At 40.7% G+C, this 19,542-nt stretch overlaps 1 protein-coding gene across 1 annotated transcript in view; it reads right to left on the reverse strand.

Annotated features, from left to right (window-relative positions):
- Window positions 1-5,801: 5,801 nt before the first annotated feature.
- CUL5 (cullin 5) overlaps window positions 5,802-19,542 on the reverse strand; it is a 32,529-nt gene continuing 18,788 nt past the window's right edge. The window contains exons 9-19 of the mRNA XM_062615352.1: window positions 18,712-18,842; window positions 17,860-17,967; window positions 17,192-17,256; window positions 15,421-15,553; window positions 14,765-14,896; window positions 13,988-14,111; window positions 13,054-13,229; window positions 12,774-12,935; window positions 11,955-12,073; window positions 10,615-10,742; window positions 5,802-9,448 (exon numbers count right to left, since the gene is read on the reverse strand). Coding sequence (XP_062471336.1) covers window positions 9,258-9,448; window positions 10,615-10,742; window positions 11,955-12,073; window positions 12,774-12,935; window positions 13,054-13,229; window positions 13,988-14,111; window positions 14,765-14,896; window positions 15,421-15,553; window positions 17,192-17,256; window positions 17,860-17,967; window positions 18,712-18,842 — 1,469 coding nt within the window. The 3' untranslated portion in view covers window positions 5,802-9,257. The remainder of the gene's footprint in view (window positions 9,449-10,614; window positions 10,743-11,954; window positions 12,074-12,773; window positions 12,936-13,053; window positions 13,230-13,987; window positions 14,112-14,764; window positions 14,897-15,420; window positions 15,554-17,191; window positions 17,257-17,859; window positions 17,968-18,711; window positions 18,843-19,542) is intronic.

Genomic DNA, 19,542 nt, shown 5'->3' on the forward strand with positions numbered 1-19,542 from the left:
TCCCAGCTCCCATTGGCTCTGGCGCCGGGGGCGGTGCCAATCGCGGCCCTGCCATCGGCTGGGCGGGAAGGCGGGCCTCAGTGTCCCTGGGGCTGTGAGCACGGGCGGCTCGGCGCCGGGAGCCCGCGCGGTGTGAGGGGGATGTCGGTGCGTGCCCGGCCGGCGCACGGTAGCTCCTGCCGTCGCCACGGGACTTCCGCCCTCCCTGGTGACAGGGAGGTTTCTTTCGGCGCCCGTGCTGCGGTTAGGGACCGGGGGGAGCGGGGCAGACAACCTTGGTTTTCGTTCTGAGTAACTTAGTAAAGGAATGAAGGGGGCGTGGAGGATCCTTGCGGGGCGAGAACGAGCGCCCAGGGTTGTCTGCTTTCCCCAGGGAAGGGAAAACAACGGTGAGGCCGCGCGTCCGCGTTAAACTGAAATGAGCCACAGAAATGAATCCCCTCGGGGAACCCGTGTCAGAAACACACCCATGCAGTTACAAGGTCTGTGGGATGCAGGTGCTGCAGTGCATCAGGGCCTTGCATGCCCTTGTGCTGTAGCTGCGTGCTGTCTTCACAAGAGCCAGCAACTTAATTCCCATTAACTTCCTCCTGTCTGGCCCCGGCATAAATACCTACCCGTTACCCCAGAATTCAAACCTGGCTGCAAGCTGACTTGGTAGCTGCCTTTACAGAGAGGCTGCTTGACTGCAGCTCGATCTCAGGATGCCCATAGTGGTTCCACAGTCCTACACTTTGTTTCCCCCTCCTCATGCTCTCTGCCTCTGGATTTCTAGATGAAGGCCAGTATTATATCTCTACAGCTGCCTGCCTGCCTGCCTGACAGTGCCCCTCTCCCCTCTGGCTATCCAACATGCATTGAGCTGGGCCAGGAAAAGCCTGATCCTTCCTAGTCTTGAGCTTTACATCTCAAAAGAACAGGTTCAAAAGACAAGATGACGTCCCCTGTGTCTGTGCTGCTGCACACTTTGTAGGACAAGCAGCTCTGTATTTGTTTCTAATCAGTTTTGCTTACCTTCTCAGCCACTTTTGATTCCTGGAGGAGTCTGTTACAGTAACCCACAACTGACAGCTACATGCCCTGGAGCTGGTGTCTGCAAGCCAAGTAAAACAGCATTTACTTACTCCTTCACTTCAGACCACAGCTGAAACTCCAAAAAGCATTTGGACATAGCATGGAAACATAAAATCCACTAAGTTGGAAAAGATCTAAGATCATCAGGTCCAACCATTACATCTGAAAAGCAGGAGTATCTCAACAATTTGTTACCATCCACTTGCTATCTTGACTGTTTTGGTTTTTTTTTAAGTAATTTCTTTGCACATTGTAAAGCAACATTCATCAAAACTGCTTCAGCTCATTTTCTGTTCTCATTCGTTTCCCTTTGAGAGAGGATTTAATTTTGTCTGTTTTCAAAATTAAAATACTTCTTGCTTTCCATGTGTGTGTACAGTTTCTCTGGACACATGGCAAGAGCCTGATAGGGACTGGCACAGATGGAGGAAGCGTTTGCACCCTGCTTCCTTGGCTGTCGGCAGCTGATGGTCTGAGTGTTTGACCAATCTAGTCCAGCCCTTTGGTTTAGAGCCAAAGTTATCAAGTACAAGCCAGAGATAACACAGGAACTCACAAATATTGACTCAGGAAGATCTGAAGATTTTACCTTGAAAATATATATGTATCATGTAGGAAAGACATCCAGCTTGGTTAGATGAGGATATTTTTCAGACAAGTAATGCCAAAAAACATATAGAACAAAAAAAGAGGAAGCTCTTCTTTAACTTTGCCTTTACTCCTGCAGTATAAGGCCCTTCCTGCAGTATAAGGCCTGGTTACAACCTGCTTATGCCCCAGGACTAACATTCCTATAATCTCAGCAAAAAAGACACAAGGACCCTCCAAGATGTTAACAAGCCCTTTACTGGAGCTCACACAAGAAAGAAAAAGAGGCTGGTAACGTGGGAACTGCAAGCTGTTCTGTTCCTGCTGTGTGGATGAGTAAAGAAGAAATGCTGATAGTGCACCTGGGTCTTGAGCAAGCCAAGGAGTGTTTGTGTGCATGGGTGCAAGGTCAGGATAGAAAACCACCTGGGGAGTGATTGCTTATAGAATGGAATATATAGTGACTGAAAACAGTCACTGTGGTTGATGCGGTTTCTGTTTGGCTTCGTAGCTCAGACCTGTATCTGTGTGCTATATATCACCATGCTGTAGTGAATAAAGTGGAATTGGTGTGTAAGCACGAGGTGTGTGTCTGTGTGTGTTTAGCTTCTTGCTTTGCATACCTCCCTTCAGACACTGTGACCCCTGAGATGTGCAACATCTCCAGCTGGGGCACAGCCCGTGGTGCAGGTCCTACATGAAGAGGTTTCCCAGCTTTCTGGTCTTCAGAGCTCTTTTAGGATCTTCTGAGAAGAAAATAATTCTGTCCATCTCTCCTACTGCCAGAGGATGTTCACCTGAGAACAGGCGGCTTTGTTTTCAGGTAAAGACAACACGCAGGTGGTGCAATTGCCCATGCCAAGAGGGAGCTCCTACAGGTTCCTTAGTTACAATTAGCTGGTCACATATTTTCTGTGGTGGGGGGATAGGTGTAGCACAGGAACGGCCAGAAAGCCAAACTGCGTCCAGGCCACATCATGGCATAGCTGTGCTGTAGGGTAGCCTACACCTTCCCAGATTAACTGGTATGTGGGCCACTGACTCCTTAGAGTACAACGGTCTGCTGGTTAGGATAGTGCTGAAATACAACTACTGTACAGAGCATCCTGTCCCTGGCTAAAGGATGAGCAAGGACAGGCAATTTACCAGTTTTCAGCAAGGTAATGATTGACTCCATGGGAATTCAGAAGATACAACACAGCACTATAATAAAATGATCTAATTATTCTGCAACTTTGAGTCTCCAAGATAGCAGATATTCTTGAAATAACATCAGTTTAAAGGAAGCTGAGCAAGAACTCCGGTGCTGAGAGAAGTGAAGAAAAAAGAAATGTTCCCTCCCCAGAGTCAATAAACACATTTCAGGCTACAAATCTCCTAATCTCATGCAAAAAAAAAGCCCCCAAAAGGTAAAGAATGCCTTTCATAGGCCAGGCAAAAATCCATTGCCGCCAGCGTTCCCTGTGCTCACAGGAGCACACTGGGACACACGGCAGTGCTGCCCATCTCCCCGCAATTTGGGCTGCACTTTCCCCCACATCTGCTTCTTTACATGGCATCCCCCATGACCCCATACTGGCGGCAGGGTGCCCTGTGGGATTTGTGTCCCTCCCCATGACGCAGTGGCCAGGGGCTGCTTGCTCACCTTCAGGAGAGGGTCATCACTGACAAGGGTGCTCTGCTGGGCGCTCCCCAGCGATTTACAGATTCAGTCCTGGTCTGGTGATCTTCATACATCTTCCTCCTCCCCTCCTGCATGTTACTACCTCTAGTCTATTGGTTGGGGTTTTTAGTTGGGTGTGTTTCCCCCATCTCCCCCACCTCTCCTCTGTAGTCCTTTTCCTCTGGGAGGGCTTTAAGATGTTTCAGGATAATTAGTATTTAGAATTCCAGATCTTAGATTGGACTCTAAGGAGATGAGCACCCCCTACAGCCACCACTTGAGGCTGAGCACAAGAGTCAGGGCAGTTTCTCTGGACTTCCCCAGCATCCACCTTCACTGGTTAGTGATGAATTTGCATAGCCCCTTTTGAACTCACTGATCCCCAGTGTCCCCTGGAAACAGGTCCTCTGTCAGCATTTTAGACCAATCTTGTGCTGGTTTTACCAAGCAGCCCTAATGATGATGTTACAGGGTTCCGTGAACATGTTTCTGCCTTATTCTCTACCCTTCTGCTTTGTGAAGCTCAGTCACGCCCATGTTTGGATTCTCTCCCAGCTGAAGCCCTGGCCATTTCCTTCATGCTACTTGGTGCAGAACCTAGTGAATAGCTGCTGGCAACCAGGCACTCTGCTGCCACCACGGCTGGCTGCAGCACTGGGGGATACACCTCAGCCAGGAGCTATTTCACACCTCCTCTGCTCCTTCAGAAGCGATGGCTCAAGCCAGGGCCCGTCTGTTCAGTGCCATAAATCCTGCATTTTTACATGGGCTCAGCCGATATCAACTGCCTGCTACAGGAGATGTGGTAAGTTCCTGAGTGCCTTCAAGCAGCAGAAATCAATGACTGCAACAGAGGGTAAATCCTAAACTGTGTGTATATAATATTAGACTGTGGTCTTAAAAACAAAAACCACAGCGCACTGCCTTCTTCAATGCGTTCAGCAGCTCTGCGCACCAAGAACAGCTGTAACAGCGCTCATTTCAAAGTCACTAATTTTCAGTGTTCAGTCTTTCAGACTATTAAAACTAAGCACACTGTACGGCTCTTCCTCAGCTCAGCAGATGAGATTTGCTTTGATATGTCCTAGATCAGCAACTCAAAGCAGCAGCCTACACATCCTCAACCATTCTCCCCTACAGGTGCATTTCAGATCACATGTGGGACTTGGAGCACAATATCCAACTGAAGGTACACAGCAGATCTCTATCACTACAATAAATGAGGGTGAAATGAAGGCACCATGTCTGCAGCTACAGAGAAGTTGAGAGAGATGTTTTGAGTGGAGCACAAGTCCTGTGAGGAGCAGTTGAGGGAACTGGAGTTGTTCAGCCTGAAGAAAAGGAGGCTCAGAGGGGACCATATCATACAGCAAGGTGGTGCTGGTCTCTTCTCCCAGATTACAAGCCATAGGGAAAAGGCAAACTGGCCTCAAGTTGTGCCAGGGGAATTAGGGAAAATTTCCTCACAGAAACGGTTGTCAAGCACGGGAACAGGCTGCCCAGGGAAGTGATTGAGTCACCATCCCTGGAGGTGTTCAAAAGACGTGTAGATGCAGCATTTAGGGACATGGTGGACTTCACAATGCTGGGTTAATGGTTGGACCTGACACTATTAAAGGTCTTTTCCAACCGAAATGACTTGATGGTTCTATGTTGACATGTAAAGCAGAGAGAAAGCAAACAAGCCATGTTCTTGGTTTGTCAGAAGAATGAAGCAGGTTTAGGGTTTGGGCGTTTTTTTTTCATACTTAGGTCAATGATTCTACCTAAATAGTGATAAATTTCCACTGGTAGGAGTTGATTCCACTAAGGAACTCCTGTGGCAAGTGGCGTACTTCTAGAGAACAACTCCACCTGGAAAACCATTGCTCAGAAAGACCACACTGCCCTAACAGACTAAACACACCTTTGAAAATAATGTCAGTCCCCATCAACGTCCTGCCTGCAGGAACAGAACAGCCACCCAAAAATAGCTTTGTATCCTGTACAAGTAGTTCTAACCTTCACATATACCAGAAAGCACAAACCACTGTGGGCAGCTGGTGCGCTCTGGAAAAAAGAAAAGGAGTTGAAATGTAAGAACAGATTCACATTGAAAGGCAAGGACAGTCAGAGAAGAAACATTACATTTCATTACAGTGAAAGCACCAGTCAGGCCATCGACTGGCCCCACATCGCTGTTTGTCTACTGTTCTGGCACGGCAGGCTGTGATATGCTTGAGTTGAAAGACTACAGCTCATCTTTAAATACAATTTGGAAGACTAAATAGCTCTACATATAACCTCAAGTACTTGAAAATTCAGAACAAGAAAGGAACTGGAAGTCTTTACCTTTCTTTTTAGTACTCTGATCATAAGAGACTTGGGGACCTGGAATCAGGCAAATTTCATACAGTAGCATTTTGCAGGAGCAGCACCTGAACTAGACTTAAAACTTTTGCAGGGGAAGACACCAAACCAGCTCACTAAATGAACAGTCTTTTATATTACATTTTTATTTTGCAAGAAAATAAATTATACAACTTAAAAAATAAAATTCAAAAATTAAGCAGTACATCAAAATAGTTCAGCTGGACTGCCATACAGAAACTACCACCATTCAAAATCGTACAGCATTATTATCTTGGTAGTGGCACACATTCAAAATTGGAAATACCATACGTAGATAGATATTACAACTCAGGAACTCAAGTTTGCTCAACACTCCAGACTACATATAGTGTATATGACAGGAGAGCTCTCGGGTGTTGTTTATTTCACAAATATGACCTCAAAGAATTACAGAGATAGCATCCCAGTCATTTTGATGACAATAGAAAACAGTTGAGAGTTCAAGATAGGAAATCTTTCTGTAAAACTATCAAATCTTTTTTTGTGTGCCAACTGCATTTCTAAAATTTGCACTTTACAGGACAATGGCTTCCCAATGCAACTAAATGCAACATGTGAACATTCAGAACATTTGGAATCAGTTAAAAAGGTGAAAACGAGAAAGTCACATTGTCTTTTGGAAACGCAATGGCATTACAGTCATAACAAATGAAAGACAAATGAGTAGGAACAGAAGGGAGGGCCACCGACTATGGAAAGAGAAAATGGAAGACTTCAGAATCGAAACTGAGATTCTCATCAAGTTGTTGGGACAGAGAAAGATTTAACAGTATTTCTTAATTAAACCCATAAAAAAATGATTTTTTTGCTCCTCTCTTCTACACCAGATTTCATTCCATAGCTATTCACCGTGGCAGTGTGCATGGCAACATGCTTTTCAGATGCAGCACCTCTTTAAGCTAGGTCTTTGGACATATATATTCATAGCTAAAAATTGCAGCCTTAAAAGTGCGTTGTTGCCATATTGCAAGTGAACAATAGTTCATTTTCATTTAGGTCTGAACTTTGCCCTCCCCAAAAGAATAGTTTACCCCACATATCTTCCTGTGCCCCAGGTGATACTAGTTTTAAGTGCATATTGGTGAAAGTGACCTGATGAATGATGCTAAACATGATTCTGCATCTTGAACAAATTTGCTGGTGTGAGTCTCAAGAGTCAATAAAAAACCCGACATCTATTTCTGGTATAAAGAAAAACAATCATGTCATAGGCACATTACCAATTCTATTTCTGCATCCCAGGTGTTGAGAAATGTAGAGATTAGGTTATATTGGTTCATACTTATCAGTTGAGGGAACATGCAGCTCTTTAGCTTTTAGCAACCTGCTGCTTTCTGCACACACTCCGGCTCCCTTGACAGCTATATGAGATGCAGCCTCTTAAACACCTCTCAAATCTAAATCAATGGCTTCAAAATTGGCATCATCCCCTTTGAAGCTCTTTCTGCATGACAATTTCACACCTCTTGTTCTCTGGTTAAGGGCTGGAATTTTTATGTTGAAGAGTGTGCTCAGACTGTCCTGTCTTCCCCCAGTAATCCCAAGTGAGCATTTATTACTTCTAAATTACAAAGACTGAAAGTCTTGCAGCAGGGTCTTTTATTAGAGTTTCCTAATGTTCAAACAGTTTTTACCAGTTAACTATACAGAGCACCACTTGCTTTCGATTCTGAACTGCAACACCATAGGGTCAACATAAAAAGATGCAGTAGTTTTAAACAGCATCTATTTTTGAGTAACCATAAAAGCATGTAACATAAGCTGTCGGATTTCAATCAACTGAAACTGGCCAGGTCTCGGTTTCTCTCCATCTCTCATTCTCTCAAACCTGCACTACCAAACCCCTCCTACTCAAATAGATCTCCACGTACACACTGTTCTTGGGCAGTCACACTAGCATTTACATTAGTAGTAGAGCGTGTAGCTTGTTTAAGGGTCCAAACAGCCACCCCTGCGGAGTCTGCTGTCCAGCCACTTTTACTGTACACTTTAATGAAACCATGTGAAAGCAAAACTCCTCTTAACCAACTGGAAGGTTTTCCTTTTTGACTGGAGTTAACTGTGTCTTTTTCCCCCTTTCCATTGAAGAAGATGAGACTTTTAGATACTGTACTTGAACTGGTTAATTAAAAAACATTCTGCACACTTGTGATTTATAGAAGAATATTCATACAGAACCGAGTAGAGCGCAACTTACCTTTTGTCCCAAGACAGCAACTCTGCTCCAGTGACTCGTGTTATCAGTCCAGCACATGCTGGGACATTTCAGAGGAGCAGAGAGGCAAGGCAGTGCCAAACGACTACTTCAGATGATTGAAAATAGAAGAGGTAACATTAAAAAGCTGAAATTCCTGATGCATATTTGGCACTCTCTCTGCATACACTAAACAAGGTATTTTTCCTTGTTTTTTTACCATTTCCATTAGAACTGTATTTCCTACCCTGCCAGTTTCAAAAATAAAAAGCAGAGGGTTTTTCATATAAAGATGTTGACTTCTAAGCAAGAAACCAGCCCAACAGTATTAACCTTGCATGTATATGAAGTTACCAGTGAGGAATTAGTCCAGAGATCTTCAAGTGTTACTTTCTTTCTGGGGTAGTTGTGCATCAATTACTCTTTAATGCATTCAGGTATATGTAGTCATACTTAAATATCTGGAATACAAATATTAAATGTACAAGTAAATACACTTAATATTTCTGCTCGGTATAGCAGGCCCAACCATGAAAACTGCTTTCAGAGTGAAGAGAAAAAGTTTTACCTTCCCAAAAAGGATTGTAGCAAACACCTGTCCAAATCAGGTAACAAATAACGTATATCCACGTGTTTACAGCAAACAATTTAAAAACAATGATCGCTTGCTTAAGGAAAAATATCACTCATGACTTGGAATTACTTTTATGTGACTTCTGTGTCAATTTTTAAAATCCAGTTACTAGATTGAAGCACTGCTCTAGCCAACAGGTTTTAACTGTAACAAATACATATCAGTTGTGATGCATGTGTTTGTGTCTCTCAAATGTTATTACATAAAAAGGATCAAAGGTAGACAGTACATTATTCTCTTGATCCAAAACACAAAAGTGAAAGTGCTACTTCTAGTCCTAATTGCATTAAAAAACAAAACAAAAACAAACCCCACCCCCCAAAAAAAAACCAAACCCAAAACAAAACTAATAGCAGTTCCTCAGTGCATGAATATTTGAATAGTTTTTCCTTGTGCAAGTACTGGTCATCTAAAAACCCAAACCTGTATTCTTCCTGGTGGGTGTAAAACAAATCTACTTTAAAAAGTTCACAATGGGCTCTTCATGAATGCAAGTTTCCCACAAAACAGCATGCTGTTAAAAGTGTGCAACATGAAGGGAATGCCATCATGCTAGCTGAATGAGATTGGCAAAATATAGTCCTCTGTAAGGTAAGGCAGGGATTTTAATGCGTAACGAAAGTCAAAACAAGTCCTTCTGCAGCACAACTGGTGCGGCTGTCTGTCCAAGCACCCTTCTGGCTGTGTCCTCAGCATCCCGCAGAGTCCTCCAATTATGCCATATATATGAAGGTGTTGATATCCGACTCATCTCTTCTGATATATTTGTGCTCTATAAGCCACTCAATTTGCTCTTTTATCATTTTCTTCTGTGGCAAGAACATGTTTTTCAATATTTCTACCAGTTCAGTCTGAAGCTGGGCATTAGTAATTTTCTTCCGCATTTTCATTATTTGGATGATAGCTTCCTGGGGGGAACAACAGGAAAAATGAGTATGCTTTTCAAAATGCCTGGGTGAAGTGACAAAGTGACCATAACATAGAATAGTTAGGGTTGGAAAGGACCTTAAGATCATCTAGTTCCAACCCCCCCTGCCATGGGCAGGGACACCTCCCACTAAACCATGCCAACCAAGGCTCTGTCCAACCTGGCCTTGAACACTGTCAGAGAGCTCCTGGTAAGGCAGGGCAGCAAGGAAATCTGTATTTTTTCAACAAAAATCAGACATATGCTGCCTTTCTTAGCCTAAGTAGATACTGATACGCTTTCAAAGAATTTGATTAAGGAAAAGAAATGAACACTTGCAAGATGCAAGAGATGTAAGTGCAGTCACATCTGTAGTTAAATCTTATACCTAGAGCGTGAATTACTCACTAAACCCTAATGTTAATTCAGTCTTTGAGCAGAAGTAGCCATTTCCAGCAAGTATGGCCAAGATGTTGAGTCAGGTGTTACAATCCACACGGTGCATGGCCTGGAATCTAATTTGACTGACTAGACCTGCATTTGAAGGTAAGATGAATTTTTGAGACTCCAAGATAGGTAATAATCTCTGATGTCTAGAAAAAAAAATAAATCATTTTTTTAGAACCGTCAGCTCAAAAGACCTGACTCAATTACAACCAACCACAGAGAAGGAAGCTGCAGTCTGTATGTCTAAGACGGACTTGTAAAGCCTCCCTCTAAAGACAGGGCCTCTCAAAAACTCATACTGCTACTATAAAGTGTGATCCCATCTCTCAGATAACTCTACTCTCTTCATACAAAGCAATCAGAGATCTCAAGACCAAGAGGACTGTTTGCTCCTGCTGGTGGCTCAGGTTAGTCAACTTTACCATCTGCTGCTGACACCCACAACCACACACAGCTGTACAGCTTGCTTTGAATCTGCTTTGTCCTCTTTAAAAATTATGCCCTCGCACATCAGACCAAGAGGCTGACAACTACAAGTGCACAAACACACAGGCAAAAATCTGGTGCTCACAAAGGCTCTAAGCTAAATGGCAAAGGTAACTTCCAATGGGATTCAAAAGCATGTTCCATACATCAACATTCAAACATGGAAAGCATGCAGGAATGATAACACAACGAAAGAAACAGGGTCATTCTATGTTCCTCTAGCAGTTTACTTGCCTGTGTTCGTAATATTCTTAGCTGGACTATTCCTTCGTTCTCCTCTTCCCGCATTCTCTCTGTAGTAAGTTGCAATCGACCAATCAAGTTTATCTTGCCCCTTTTCTGAACTTTAGCATTTTTTCTGAAAGAGTTGTATTGTATGAAAATAAGCAAAAAATACATTTTTAATGAAGGAATTCCTGTCAAAGTGAAACTGTAGCAGCAAGAAGTGCCATCACACATCAGATATTTACAGGCTATCAGCATTGCCGCTGTGAGATGGCTGGATCATAGCTCAATGGCAGCGTCTCTGATGATAAAAACCTGAATATGCCAGTATCAAAAAGTCCATCAGCTGAAACTGGCAGCGCGCAAAGTGGAAAAGTTACCAGGACTGTGTTAAATGGCAACATTTCAGAGAATTAGATTTAATGATAGAAAACTAGGGTTCTTTGGAGGAAGTTTTTAAAACAAAGTTTAGGAAAATGGACTGGTTAATGGTCCATCAAAAGAACTGTCTGTCTAGCAGAAAAAACGGCCAAAACCCAGCAGCTGTAACAAAGAAAGCTGACACCATTTCTTGTGGGGTTACCCACAAGCTTTCTGTACAGCCTGTCTCTTCTGTCATTCCCTCCCATCATTTCCTAAAGCTCATGATCCTGATGACACAGACAAACATCACGGCTCTGGGCAAGAAACTGAACCCCAAGAAAGCAGATTTGTCACCCCTTTCTCTTCCCACAGATCCAGAGGTCCAGCTGCTACCGAGAATGAGGCCCAGATCCTAAGACTACTAGCAAGGAGCCAGTTCTAATCATAGTCACTGATAGTAAAGAGAAGCAAAAATCAAAGTAAAACATGCTGAATGTAGTTTTTACACTTCAGATGTTCTCTCTTTATACTACCTTATGCTCTGAGGGATTTCAAAGCACCAGTAAGAGAGCACTGCAATTCTCACTGAAATAAGGACACTCCTCTAGTGCTGCTTTTGACAGCATAAAATATTATTATGCAGTTTCACTCCTTTTTTTAACATACCACTTTCTTTGGAAATTCATTAGAACAGGAAGACAGCAAAGCCTCCAACTTTGCACCTGATCGCTAAGTGACCCTATAAGACATTTTATTTCAGAGATAGAATCATAGAAACACGTGTCTGAAGGGGCTGCTGGAGGTCAGCTAGTCCAGCCACTTACTTGAAGCATGACTATTGTCAAAACTAAGCGAGGACAGGGCAGCAAAGCATGTGTCTAGCTGAATCTTGGAAGCTGTCAAGGGCAAAGGTTAACTTGAAGTGAATTCCTCTAGTTATAAAATTGTACATTGTTATTTTACTTTTCAAACATCATCTTACATTAAACTGAACTCCTGGTTCACCGAGAAGAGGGTTCCTTCTGTAAAGTCTTTGGGTGAATTGACTTGAGGTTCATACAATAAAACCTGACGTTTCAGCTTTGGAAATGCTACAAGAGACTACAGAGAAAAGGGAGGGGGAAAGAATGAAAATAAAACACCAGACTTTCCAAATTAAAAAATTACTTTTTAAGAACACAGATCACTGCTGTGCAGACTGTAGTGAGGAAGCCACACAGCTGTTTGCAGCTGCTAGAGGGCAACATGAAGATAAAACCAGAGAGCAGACACAGTTTACCCAATCTTCTTCTGAAATAGGTTAGCATAAATTACAATCACAGAAAGCAGCAAAATGCAGGAACTCACAGCTACCGAAGTGGTGTTAAGTCTGACTTACGTGATTTCTCTCTTTATTCTTGAGCTAAATGATTAAAAGTCTGAGAGAGCGAACACTGAAGTTATTTTAAAGCAACATACATTTATCAGGTGCTGCTGATTTCCCCGAGTTAGACCAGTCCAACTCCACAAACCACAATCATAACTGTGTGCTTTAGTCGGTATATGGTCAAAAGGATCTTTTGTTTCCAAAAACTTAAGTTAGATAATACTGGGTAGAGAAAACACGTTAATGTAAAGGCTGTGTGCTCAGCAGCAATGCGAGGAACCGTTGTCACAACTGATTAATTAGCATGAAAGGTATTCACATTTCAGTTTCAAAGCCTCATCTGACAGTGCTTTAAAAATACTAATCCAGTATTTCATAGTACTGGAAAAAACTCCAAAACCAAGCAGCAATCTGTTTGAAGAGAAAGGGAAATACCCATAAAGTCCTCCTAAGTTCTGCATCAGGGAGTTCAGTTGCCAGTTTAAGATTTTCAAAGCTGATCTTCTCTCTAGGTCTTTGGTTCCATGCAAACAGCACAGCTAGCTGAAATGTTGTTACCTCCAAGTCATATTGGCCAACCTCGTTCTTAAATGTTATCTGTGAACAGAAAGACAATTTTACATATAAGCCTTTCTAGATCACAAGCTTTCTTACTATTATAAATACACAGAAAATACAGTCATTGAGACTGATACATCAAAACCTACACACTTACAATTCCATTAGACATGAGGTGGTGCCAGTGCAGTTTTCTACCACTGTGATTCTTTTTATAGAACTCTTCAACTTCTGGGATGAGATCCTCCAGCTCCGTGGGCAGTGAGACAAACACTTTTTCAGAACTTCGGGACCAGGCGCCAGCATTTAAGATTTTAATATTCACAGAGTCAGCTGTAAGACAACATTGGGTGATGTGACTCTCCAGGTATAAGAGACAGACAAAACAAAGTAACTAAATGCATTTTTTTCCTACTCTAAATACAATTATGGAGGACCAAGTTTTCAGAAAGTTGCAGGGTGTCACCTACTTAAACATGAGGGTACTCCATCTATCACTGCTGGCTTTCTGCCAGCAACGCTGATTGGAATCTCTGTTGTTTTGCCTTGCCTCTGCAAAGCTCCTTAAGCCCTGAAGCAGCTTTATAGCTGATGCTTGTAAGCACTGCTCAAGGGTTTTCAGCAGTAGCAGGTCCAAACCTGGATGTTCCTCAGCCTCTCTCATCAGTGAAATTTAATCTCAGAAATGTGATTTAAGCTCTTCATAGCGTGCATCCAGCTCTCCTGCTGGCAGATAAAGGAGGAGCACAGCATGAAGCACTCATGAAGAATGATGAGGGCATAAAAGAAGGGAGTAGTTCAGGCATTCACCTGGTTGATACTGATTCAAGCCCCTGCTTGGAATTTATTTACAGGAGTAGGGAATCTATCTACAAGATTGTTTATAATGAAAACCCACAGTAACTTACTGATAATGATGATATATCTCTAGTGTCAAGTGTAAGAGAAAGTAGAGTCTACAGACACTTTCAATCTAGGGGCAACAATGCCCTAAAGGCTACGGTCAACCCATGGTTGATTTAACTCAATATTCAACAGAATTATTTTTCACTAAGAGCAAGGAAAATTAGCAAATCATGTGAAAACCATACCTGGTAAAGCAAGTTTATTATTTTTGTGCATTTCTTTGAAGGCTTGGTTCAAGTCTTCAGACACTTTGATATCCTGGAACATTCTAGCCAGCTTGTTTACATAGTCTGCTGGCATTCCTACTTCCTGTACAAACAAACAGAACACTAAACTATGACACAGACAACTACGAACAAAAAGCTTTACTTGAAAAATAAACTAAAAAGAAAAAATGAAGAGCATGAAAGTACACAGGTATCAACAACAGAAATATAAATGCAATGCAATATAAAGGGCTTTTTTTTTTTTTCCCCATGGGTCATAGCTAGTTACCCCTTCAGGGCATATGATGATTCTTTTAAAGAAATCCAAGTGCTGAAAAGCATGTGCATGCATTAAGGAATCAAGGAATTCGGAGATTTGAAAGGATCATGAGGCATGCAAATCATTCTGATTTACATTCAATTTCACAATTAGAACACATCTCCAATTAATTTACACATCTACACAAGTACTCTGCATTTTGCTCATTTGCATACAGAATATATAAAGCCTTCAGATAATCAGATGTGAAATATTTTCAAATTATCACTATCACTATTAGGATTAACAATTATTTTAGAAAAGAGCTAAACCTTTGCTTTCAGGAAGTACTGCAATGAAACAGAAGTAGAAGTAGTCCTAAGTAGCCTGCAGTTTAAGATAGAACTCACCTAAGCAAGAGGGATATCAAGAGTTTAAGAGTGGGAATTAGTACCACAACAAGAGGCACAACCAAAGAAAGATGTCAGGCTACTTACTCTGAGCCATTCCACCATATTCTCCTCAATTTCACTATCAGCTGATATATCTAATATCAGTCGTCTTGTTAAATGAGCTTTGTGATACCGCATGAAAACATCTTTATTCTGTACATATTTAAGGACCAAAAGCTGTCAAAAAAGTAGATTTTAATATATTTGTGTTATCAATCAGACAAATCTTTGAATGCTGATCTAATGCCACTGTAGACTATGAAGAAGAAAAAGGCTACTTGATGTTGCCTTAAGAGCAACTGTGTTAATACTTTTCAGAGACATCAGTTATGAATCTCTCACCACACCTCCAATTTCTTCATTTGCCAACCATCAAGAGCCTTCTCTTAAATCAGAAAAGACACTGACATTGGTATGTAAAAGTCTCCTGTATTATTTTCTAACTAATATTAGTTACTGTAATACATGACAGTCTGATACAGGCATTAATTTAGCATGTTCAGTTTGTGATCTGACAGAGACATGAAACACTGTCTGCATTACAGGTTTTAAACACACATACACTGAATGACATAATAATCTCTTTCCCCTGTTATTACACCTTGCATAACTGTTTTTGAAGATCAAGGCCTCCACCCACAAAATGAAATAACGCAAATCCATTCTTCAGAATAATCAAGAAGTAGAAAGCAAAAACATACCACTTCTTTAAGTTTTGCTTCAATTTCTTCAGAGGTTAGTTTTTTGCTTAGTGGTGTTTTTCTTAGCAACATGTCACAGTAATTAGCAAGAAGCTCAGGGCATTTGGATTCAGGCTGTGTTTTCAATCCAACACTAAATAAAAAAAAAGAAAAACGTATCTTCAAAACATATAAAATCTTGCTATTCCAGAGTAGTCACACTGCCAACAAGACAGACCACTCTTTCCTGATCACCTTGGCAAGGATCCTGGTGGTGAATTCATATCCTTGTTAAACTAATAAAAAATTAGGGAAAACTCCCTTTTCTCCTTGAAAGAATAAATTCTACCAAACATTTTCAGACAACTTTTAATTTTAGAATTCTAACAATGAGGGATTACATTGAAATGACAGTTTGAAACAACTAAACATTGCGTGGCAGTAAATGTTCCAGTAAAGGATTAATAACTGCAGCACTGAAAAGCTCCCATCATCCTGTCAGTATGCTCCAAGGAAAGTCCCAAGAACAGCTTCCTGCACTGCATTTCACAGACTGCAAAGCCCAACACATCTGTCATATAGTAACAGGATAAAATTGTTTTAGAACAGGTATAAAAGCGGGCTGGCTGCTTGGAAATTAAAAGCAGGTTAAAGTTAAGCAAGAAGATGCTACAGTAGACAGACTTGTTCCTCAAAATGCATGCACATGCAAGCACAAGGTTGTGTTCTGCACCCGTGTCTAGACTGGTGAATAAAACAGTGCCAAGGACCAATCCCTATTTATAGAGTCAGACAGCACCAACTACACTGCTACTCTTAAGGGCCCAAACCAAAGGCAGCAAGTAAAATCATAGGCAAGTTGTAGGGATTCTCAGGAACTGGTGTTCTTGCTCATACTCCCACCCTGCCATCAAGTAGTGTAGACAGTGCCGTATCTCTTCAGACAACCTGTCCTTCTTAATTCAGGAAGCAGCTTGCAGTCTAGTGACTTCTGCCCTCCTAAATACCATTTGGAGTAAAAGCAGATCAGTGGTCTTTTGGTTAATACAAGTCAGAACCCTCATTTAAACAATGTGCTCCCAGGGATTTCTGACCAAATCAGACTATACATATAAGCAACCCCAACCACCTAAATATATACAAATTCTTACCCAAGTGCACACCACATATTAGGTGTTAACAATCAAATAACTGTCTGCTACATTCTCTTGGCTGAGTTAGAAGAATGGCCAGAGTAAGCATGGTTTTCCTTTCGGAGTCTCACGAGCCTGCTAATCTACTGCAAGTTGTTTAAACTAACCTGGTTAATCCTGCATTGAAACAAAAATGTAACACCCAGCCAGGCCACACTCTCAGCTGGTGTAAGAGGAGGTAGGAAACAGCTCCTGGACAGTTACAGATTAATCTGCTACAGTTATTCCCATAAAGATTACTGCCTCTATTTTCCCTCAGGCTTCTACTGAAGTTGCAGCAGTTATACAGCTCAGGTTTTTGGAATTCATAACTTGGGAAGGTATTGTTTAATTAAGCTAACAAGCTGACTTATTACTCTACTATAAAAGAATAGATCCCTAGTTACTGCAAATAAACTTGAGTTTAAACAGGCTGCTATTCACTGATCCACTGCCGTGTGAAGAGTCTTACCAGAGGATGATAAGGAATCTGAAATTCCGTAACATAAAAACCACAAAGCACTTTTAAACACAGTGTTACTTTCTGAAGGCATTTTAAGAGAAGCTCAAACTTTCAACAACTTTAAAATCTCGATTCAATTGAAGTTTGCATGTCTTACCCCTTTTGCTTCAATGGCAATTCAAGTTTAAATATTGTAGCATCATTCACAACTGCTTTGTACGCCTGAAAAGTAATTACAGATTACTAGTGCTTCACTCAATTTCTCTCTTAAATATACAAATCACAATGGTTTTATACCTTTTTTAGATTACTATAACATTATTTTTTTTTTAAATTAGCTCAAAGTTTGCAGATTTGATTTTCAACATGAAAGTTTAAATCTTGTGACCTAATTTCCCATTAACTGCTGTTCTGTGTTTTCCTCATTTCCATTAACATCCAATTCCCTTTAAGCAACAACTTAGGAAGTGACTGCATAGAGCAGGTTGCGTATCTGAAGTCATGAAACTACACCCAAACATGTATTAAGTTCTAAACATAAATATAGTGCTGAATCAGACATTAAAGTGCTCAACATAAAGATCATCTGCTGTGCTCTACAACATCACAAAGCTGAACACAAATGCAACTTCATGCATGACTACAGCACAAATTAAAAGCTAATCAGTTTGAGGCAAGTGTCTTCAGTATTTTCAGCTACACTCTTCCTTGCGTAAGAACAGCTTCTAGATTTAACAGTGAATGGGCACACGGATTTCAGAGACATCATAATATGAACTACACCAATTCTTAAACTGAAAACAAATGAACAGCAGAAATACATACCTTATCTCTTGCAGTTAGAAACCTTGGGTCATCTTGAAAAGCTTCTTTAACCAACTTACTAAATCGATTAAATAGTGTGAGCAATTGCTCTACGTATTTTTCAGAATCCTAGAGTGGTAAAAATCAAATTAAAAAACAAGCTCTAGAGAATTCAGGGTGAGCTTTCATATAATGCCCTAACCTGTACTAATGTAGTATTCTCAGGCCTGCGTACTACAAATGAGCATTTTATCTTGGTTCTTTGTACTGAAGAGCTTTACAGCATCTAGGTGTCAACACAGACTTTCAGGATAGTATTCCAACATATAAGCATATATATAGAGATAAAAAATATGTAACTTTCAAATATTTTGTAATAACTTTTAAAATAAAGCATGTTTTCAAGGACCAATAAAAGGCACATCCTAATTGCTGTACACACTCAGGCCTCCTAGACCCAGACAAAAAGATGATAAAAGGCTGAAAAAGAACAGTGCGGGGAAAAAAATGTCTAATACCCACACTGAACAACCCCTCGAACATTGAAAGTAAATTGCAAATTTCACCAGCAAGTTAGAATGCTTTTAATTAAGATGCTGACATGATCCTACTATGTAAATACCCCATGCACTTCATTTATAACCTTTTCTATACTACAACTTTGATTCATGTTTTAAAGCTACAACTGAGAACAAAAGGAATAAAAAATGATTCTTAAGACATCTAAAACTTTCAGTGGGTCAAAATTTGAAGTTTAAACATAAAATCTTAAAAAATTATTTCAATTCACATTATGTCCCCAAAATAGAGAGTATTTTAACTTCTGAAATGTTGGTTTTTCATTGTTATTTTGTTAAAAAACAATAAACTTACAGTAGTAATAGTTTCAGCAGCTGCTACCATATCTGCAAGTCCGGCACTAACAATATGTTCTTCCAAGTCTTTTAGCATAGGCTCTATGCCATTCGGAACTTTATCCATGAGTGAAAACATTAAATGCAACTCTGAAAGATACAAATACTGATAAAGCCACCAGTCAAAGACCTGTATAAAACCAAACATACTGCATTTCTGCAAGTATCTCCCAAGCAGAACACTGAATATGTACACAACAGATAATCCAATTCACCCCTTAAAAGGAAAGATGTTTTCAACAGTGTTCTAAGTCTGGTCCCAGAAGGAAATTCTTCTGAAGGCAAAAAGAGGTATTTATTACAACATAATACTTGCTTATGCATGCATCATCATAAGCTTGAATAAAACCCACTAAAGTCAATCGCAATTTGGACTTAGTCCAGGTTCTCAGTATAACTGCCTTAAAATCCCTGGCAAAATGGGAGTCTCTCAGTTGGAAGCCTACAGGAGTGTATGAAGGAAATTGTATGGACTGAAGTTATTTTTGATTTTTTTTTTAATTAAAGGCCAGCAGAGCTGTCTTCCATATCTTCCAATGCCATCTACAATGTTTTGTTTTAATTAAAAGCATGCCAAATTCTAAAGTAACGAAAACTAAGGTAAACCTTTCTGTTTTCCCAAAGAGTTTATTTCGTTTTTCTGAAAGTTACCAGTTCAAAAACTTTAAAAACTGATCTGGTTTACTTGTCTGCTTTTTGTGGAGGTATTTCAACACTGCTAAAAACCCTTTTCAAACATCAATAATCATCTCATAAAAGCTTTCTACAAAAGAACACCTGGATTAAGGTC

This window comes from Pezoporus occidentalis, unplaced genomic scaffold, assembly GCF_034315485.1.
Source record: "Pezoporus occidentalis ecotype Australia unplaced genomic scaffold, CSIRO_AGI_Poc_V1 ctg18, whole genome shotgun sequence".
NCBI classification, from domain to species: domain Eukaryota; kingdom Metazoa; phylum Chordata; class Aves; order Psittaciformes; family Psittacidae; genus Pezoporus; species Pezoporus occidentalis.